This window comes from Corella eumyota, chromosome 4 (genome assembly GCF_963082875.1).
Source record: "Corella eumyota chromosome 4, kaCorEumy4.1, whole genome shotgun sequence".
Lineage (NCBI taxonomy): Eukaryota > Metazoa > Chordata > Ascidiacea > Phlebobranchia > Corellidae > Corella > Corella eumyota.
The window spans coordinates 14,534,569-14,541,533 of NC_137493.1; the positions used below are offsets into that span (position 1 = coordinate 14,534,569).

At 31.9% G+C, this 6,965-nt stretch overlaps 3 protein-coding genes across 3 annotated transcripts; 1 reads left to right on the top strand and 2 right to left on the bottom strand.

Annotated features, from left to right (window-relative positions):
- Window positions 1–290: 290 nt before the first annotated feature.
- LOC145750911 (protein-cysteine N-palmitoyltransferase HHAT-like) lies at window positions 291–2,108 on the bottom strand. The gene has a single exon (XM_082566983.1). The coding sequence runs from the start codon at window positions 2,106–2,108 to the stop codon at window positions 489–491; it is 1,620 nt and encodes a 539-aa protein (XP_082423109.1). The 3' UTR covers window positions 291–488.
- Window positions 2,109–2,375: 267 nt separating this feature from the next.
- Window positions 2,376–4,209, bottom strand: LOC145750912 (testis-specific serine/threonine-protein kinase 3-like). The gene is made up of 7 exons (XM_082566984.1): window positions 4,129–4,209; window positions 3,825–3,989; window positions 3,507–3,670; window positions 3,273–3,433; window positions 3,036–3,214; window positions 2,781–2,884; window positions 2,376–2,697 (listed from the first exon to the last, which is right to left on the bottom strand). Exons 1-7 carry the CDS (start codon window positions 4,207–4,209, stop codon window positions 2,376–2,378), a joined length of 1,176 nt encoding a protein of 391 aa, XP_082423110.1.
- Window positions 4,210–5,007: 798 nt separating this feature from the next.
- On the top strand, window positions 5,008–6,955 carry LOC145750471 (UV-stimulated scaffold protein A-like). Its single transcript, XM_082566512.1, has one exon. It carries the CDS (start codon window positions 5,027–5,029, stop codon window positions 6,953–6,955), a length of 1,929 nt encoding a protein of 642 aa, XP_082422638.1. The 5' UTR covers window positions 5,008–5,026.
- Window positions 6,956–6,965: the final 10 nt, after the last annotated feature.

Genomic DNA, 6,965 nt, shown 5'->3' on the forward strand with positions numbered 1-6,965 from the left:
TATTGCAATAATGTATAAAAAAAATGATTTTATAAATTATATTATATATAATAAACTTGATTTAAAATAATATGATTTCAAAATGATTTTTAAAATTTGGCACAAAAAAACAACTAAAAAATTTATATATAGGCTAATTAATTTATATTGCACTTAATATTTGATTTTATAATGTCATGAATTAAACAAAAATTATACAATAAAGCAAATAATGGTAATCTCATTTCTATGGCAAAAAACAAATATTGCAATATCAATAGAAATACTAAACAATAAAAAATTATGACCAATTCACAAGCAAAACTGATATTCTAAAAACAAAAAGTTCATTATCTGATATATATATAAATATACTGCAAAATTTACAAATTTCGTCTTAATTTTGTATAATTAAAAAACAAACAAAAGAATTTGTAACAAGATTACATAATGTAATAAAAGTTTTGTTTTAATTGTTTCAATTATATAATTTTTTTTATTTTTACTTTTTAATTTATTTCTCTTCTAGTAAAATCCATAGAGCACTGGGCTCCACAATACAAAACTAAATGTAACAACACAAAAGACTGAAAATCTTCAAGATAAATTCTACGCAAATAAGTGTGACCACAATTTACTCCCCCCAGAAAATACAAATTCGAAATAATCAAAAAACTAAACGGCAACGTCGAAATTAAAGCTCGAAACCTACGACTTGAGGCCGGGCTTAAATATTTGTTTTCAAAATTTTTAGTTACTTCTAACTTGTAGATGTCGTTTGCGATTTTTTCGATGTAAATTCCAAACCAATTGAAAACCGCCCAATACATGTAGGCTGGTAAAACCCCATGCCATATGTAGACAAATAAAAATGGTAAAGCAGAGTTAACTGTCTGATGTACAAAGTTCAAATCTTTACTTGACCCCCCTAGTGGTATGTAAATATATCGAACAAGCCATTTATGAAGCCCTTTGTCAAAATACTTCCACATTTCGGTAAATTTATGTTTCGATGTAACGCAATGCGGTTTTCCGGGTACTATAATGTTATCTGATAAAGAAAATGCTGCTGGAAGACCGTAAATCACAACATATTTTGAACAGAAGAAATTAACATAGCATAACCCCAAACCACAAAGTTCTAAGTACGTTACATTTTCAAGCAGTTTTATATTGTTATGTAGACTTGAGACATACATAAAATGTAGACAGACGTTAATAAACCAATGCCAAAAAAGATAGCGTAAAATGTTGGTGATGTATTTGCCAGTAAAGCCAATAGTCCAAACAGTAACTGGTTTGGTTTTAATTTGTACATAGAAATCTTTATATGTCATCATTGGACCTCCCTGCAACAAAGGAAAATAAAGCTGATAAATCATAAAATCAAGAACCCATTCCAGAAACGAATTATTTTCAGAACTTTGTAAAATATTTTCAGCGTCGTCATCATATTTTTTATTTTCCGATTTTTTTGTTTTATTGTTTACGATCCAACAGTATTCGATACAGAACGCAATGTAGCGTATATTAGCCATCATGCAGCAGCAAATATAGGATAAAAGTATTTCTGGATTTTTCTCAAAATAAATATCTAGTTTAGCGACAACTTTTTCGTTCATAAGAGGATAAAGAACAATCATAGAAACAGTCCAAACGACGATGACATTTTTCGTAAAGTATGCAAACAAAAACACAATTAAACTTTGTGCAAGAAATAAAAGTAACCCCCCAAAACCAAAAAAATATACCAAGAATAACATCCCAAAAATCATCGAGCCATGAAATCGATAATTAGGTTGATAATAGTCAAAAATTCGCATAAAAATAAAGTAAAGAACATACGAGTAAACGATCATTTCTAGAAACCAAAAATTCCATAACTCCCATTCATAATCTAAGGTGTCTTTTAGAGGTTGCCAATCAAGAAAGTAACCCTTGCGGACTTCTAAATACCCCCTTCTTAAATGGGTTGATCGCTTTGCATTGGATAAATGGTACACTTGTTTTAAACAATAAAAACAGCAAAAAATCCAAGTAATAAAATAAAAAAGAATCTCAAAATTCGGCAATTTTGGATACGAATTCGCTTTTTTTACATTTTTGTCAGTCTTCTCTGTCCTATCCATTATTCTGATAGCTTTTTAAGCCTTGTTTTCTAGTATAATCAGTAAAAATTAGCCTAAATATTACCTTAACAAAACATGCATTTACGTAACACAGCATGGAATGCAGTTAGTAACTGATGTGCGACAAATATAAAAACCGCGTAATTTAAAAACATCGGTTATTTACTTGATTGAATCTTAAAACCCAAAAATAAGCTATAAAACAATTTTATAAAGTCAAATTGATTTATTATGACTTTAAGGTATTTAAATTAAAGAAATTGTTGATTATTCGTCTGCAGTATCAGATTTTCGAGGCGGTAGTTGTCGTCGGCTGCATTTTTTGTTGCGAGTTCGATCGTAGGGGTCCCTTCCCGTAGCCCCTTCACAGCATTGACTCGGTGGGAGTTCAATCCTAGCACGATCCTCGCTGCAAGGCCGAACAGGGTATTGGGCTCGTTCTTTTTCGCGACCGTGTCGTCTACCAATATGTTGTCGTCCGCTGGTACAGCAAGGATCTTCGATTTCGTTACGACTTGATGGTCTTCCGGTAAAAAAATCAAAAATTTGTTGGGCCATGCTTGCTGTTTGAGTAACAGAAGATCCTGGCCTTTGCGAAATACAAAATTTTACTAAAACATATTGCTATAAAACTTTAGGTCAGGCTAGTATAGCCTTTTACTTATTTGTTACCTTGATATCTGTTCCTTGTAGCTGTCAAAAAATGGATGTGTTAAAATCTCATGCATATTGGCTCTTTGTGAAACATCGGGTTGAATAAGGCGTCTAATAAGATTCTAAATAACAACATTTTTAATTATTTGTTGGGTAACTTTGTTCTACATAGGCCTACAATTTTTTTTCAGGTAGATATATGCGTAGGAGAAAAAATTCCTAAAACTTGCTTTACTTTTTTATCTTGTATTTTAGTTTAAAAAACAATTTTACTTTTAATTCCGGCGACAAGTGTTCGCTAACACGAGGTGGAAACTTGAGGTGATTTCTGAGTTGAACTTTGAGCATTTTTTTCACGTTAGAATCATCAAAAGGCATGTGACCACACGACATAATATATAATATAACTCCCATACTCCATAAGTCATGCAGACGCGGGTCGTAAGGTCTACCTAAAATTAATGTTTAATTGTACGTACCGAAATATCTACTCTTTAACTTGTTTAATACCTTGAATAATTTCAGGTGCCGCATAAGCTGCTGAACCACAAAAAGTTGAACTTAAAGCGATTCTGCCTCCTCGTTCAAATACCATCGGCTTTGAAAAACCAAAGTCGGTTAGCAACAGCTTATGGTCCTTGTCCAGTAACAAATTCTCACATTTTAAATCCCTGTTAATATTATTTGTAAAATAAACTTTTTTTTCTACTCGACAAAATGACCTTTGATACATAAATGACTTGCCTGTGACATATATTCTGGTTATGGCAATAACTAATAGCTTGAGCTAACTGCCAAAAATATTTCTTGATTTCGTGTTCAGGTAATGCTCCTTTTTTCTGTACATATCTAAGCATGTCTCCATTTCTGGCAGCCTCCATAACAATATATACAAAACCATCGCTAGCCTATCATTAAAAAAAATAAACTAGTTTATTTAACAAAAACTATAGATGCACAAATAACTTTAAGGAAGGCCTTTTTAAAGGGCGTTATTGATAAATATTTGCTAAATTAATAAAATCCCTTGCAGTTTTATAATAAAATCAGTTGTTTTAGTACCTCTAAAATTTCGTAAACTCTGACAATATTTTCATGATGTAATTGTGGCAAAGTTTTTAATTCACGAGGCAGAAATTTTTCCACAAAATCTTTAGGAGCGACTTGTGAATTGATGCATTTTATTGCAACGTCTCGACTTAGCCTATTAGAGTACGCTGACTTGACCTAAAAAAACGCATTTTAATATAAAAAGTTAAAGTTTTTTATATTTAAATTATAAAAAAAGTAATTTTTAATATTTTTGGTCATTTATTGAAGACAAAAAAAACTAAAAATTTTAATTTTTTTAAATCCAAAAAGTCACCTTTGAATAGGCACCTTCGCCTAAAGTGTGCTGAATTTTATAGCCTCTATTTTCCAGCAACTGTTCCCAGGCGTCGCCCATAATTAGTAGAAATTTTTAGCCTTTTCTGTGCCCTCTTTTGCTTTAACATAAATACGAAACTTCTTAAAATTGAACCCATTTATTGCGTTTCCATAACCATGCGTAATGTAAGTAAATAATATAATTTTTTGCACTTTGTTTGATGTACATGGGAGATCAAAACTTTTTAAATTAAAATTTATACCGTCCCAGGCAAATTTCTTAAAAATATTTTTTCTAAAGATATTTCAATAACCTAGTTTTTTTTACCCTATGATTGTTACGTCATAGGTTAAAAATGCACATGTTAGTTATTAATAAATTTTGTCTTTTAATTTAAATATTTTTATATGTCAATTAAACTTTTTAATTTAAGTTTATTATATAATAAAAAGCCGAACGAAAGTTACAGTTGTGCCGCACTAAATATCATATCTGGGAATTTTTTTTATTTTGTTGACATTTCGTAGTTTTCTGTAATAGTAACAGTGACGTCACGACAGTTTAAACAGCTGTAATTGTGTTAACTTTTACATTTATGTTTCAAAACCTAAAGTTTAAGTGGTAATTAATTTATTATAAAATGTTGTTAAATTTGGTGTAGCTTTTGTTTCTGTCAGACTGTCAGACGGTAATAAATTATTTTAAAATTTTTTAGTCATTTTTTAATAAAAATTTTGATTTTTAAGTCACTTATTAAAAAAACTTTTATATGAAAAGCAATTTTAATACCTTTTCTACTATAAGTAGGTTTCTAACCTTTTAATGATTAAAATTAAAACAATTATATTTTTTTTTGAACTAGATTCTGTATTCTGAAAGTGAAATTATAAATTAAATGGATTTGGAAGAAAATGAAAATAATCCAGAAGACCTTGAAGTCAAGGAAGCAGATGACATCATCGAATTTCTTGTGACAACCGGAGCACCAAAACTAGACCAGATCAAACTCAAAAAGTTAAAATCTCTGTGTCGAAAAGACGAAAAGTTGTTAAACCATGCATTTCTTGCGTTATTTACAAACTTGAGAAAAGATCATGCGGAGGTTCGATACTCAGCTTTTCAAATCATCTTTGAATTGTTCTCAAGATCACATCAGTTTAGAGTGATGCTCTTAGAGAATTTTCAAGAATATATCAATCTAACAACAGGGGTGAATTTCGAATTTGAATTACCCCCTCCTAAATCCGTTGCGGACAAGTTAAAAACTGAATCGCTTTCCGCTATCCGAGATTGGCATAAAAAATATGCACCGGCTTATCATAAGCTAAGACTGGGTTTCGATTTTTTAACACATGTTAAAAAGGTGAAGTTTGACGACAATGCAAGACCACTTTTACAGCAAGAACATCAATCAAACCAAATAACTTTGTCGCGAAAAGAAATTGTAAACGGAATGCAATTAGATAAGTTAAAGAAAGAAATGGACAATACCTTATGGGAGGTATCGACTTGTGTTGTCGAAATCGAAAACTGCCTCGAACTACTTTTACCATCCTTTAATAATACAGACACTGCTAATCAAGAAGATATAACTACTACAAATAGTTTAAGAGACATCGGGTTAAGTGAACGTGGGTACACAGTTCAACTTGACCTAAACAAAATTTTAGACCCGAAAATCGAACAGACCGAAAACAATTTAGATATAGTTGACAAGTTAAAAGACTCTGTAAAATCTGCAAATCGAGTAATAATGCCTCGTTTAAAATCGTGGTTATTATCTGCTGGCAAATTTGGGGCCGATTCTGGGGTAACCAAACAACTGATTGATCTCAAGGAACAGTTGCAATTAGCCCTTGATAAATATAATGAGTTAAAATTAGCTGGTGAGAGCGATGATAGTGATATTGATGACTTTGTGGAAGTACCAGAAATAACAACACCTATAAAAGCTCCTCAAAAAACTAAACCAAAAAATGTTAAATTAAAAAAAGGAAAAAAAGAGCCATCTAAAACAAAAGACACTATTGTTTGGAAGCCGTTATCTAATTCGAATGAAGACGATATAACTTCATATGAATATGCTTTAAAAAAACAAAAACTCATATTAGAAAGCCAAAAATCAAAAACTAAAAAAGAGTTCCCACCAAAAAACAAAGAAAAAACTGAAATACAAAACGAGGCTCCTATAGTATCATTTGGTCATGATCTGTTATTATGGGATGCACAAAAAATGAAAGAACTCGGTAAAAATATTCACATGGGGTCGGCAAAGGAATACGATGTGGGTCACCGATTTTGGTCCGGAACTTCAGCAAGCCAAGGAGAAGATGGCGTGTCGCAAGCTGTTATGAGCTCTCTTACTTCACGCTCTATCGAGTTTAGTGGTAATTTTGAACCGGTGAAGCGTTGTTGTCGTGCTCCGCTTCCGAACGGTAAACTGTGTGCTCGACAGGATCGTTTTAAATGCCCGTTTCATGGTAAAATTATTGACCGAGATAGTTGTGGAGAGCCTGTCGATAAAACTTTGATTCCGTCAACCTCCAAAACCGATCCCACGGAGGCAAAACCATGGTTGGATGAGGAGTTTATCGCAGATGTGGAGGCGGGATTGGGAAAAGATATCAAGTTGGGTAAAAAGAAGAAAAAGAAGCAAAACGGTTTGAGCGATCTGAAAAAGTTAAACAACACTAGTCGTACTAGGTTGAGTAACAAAGTGTTGAACCGAGGGAGTTTGAAGAGAGTTTCCTCTACCTTAGATGACCTTGACACTAAAAGGTCGATGGATAAATTTGGAGACAACTTTAATTATGCTTTAAATTAAATTTTGAAGC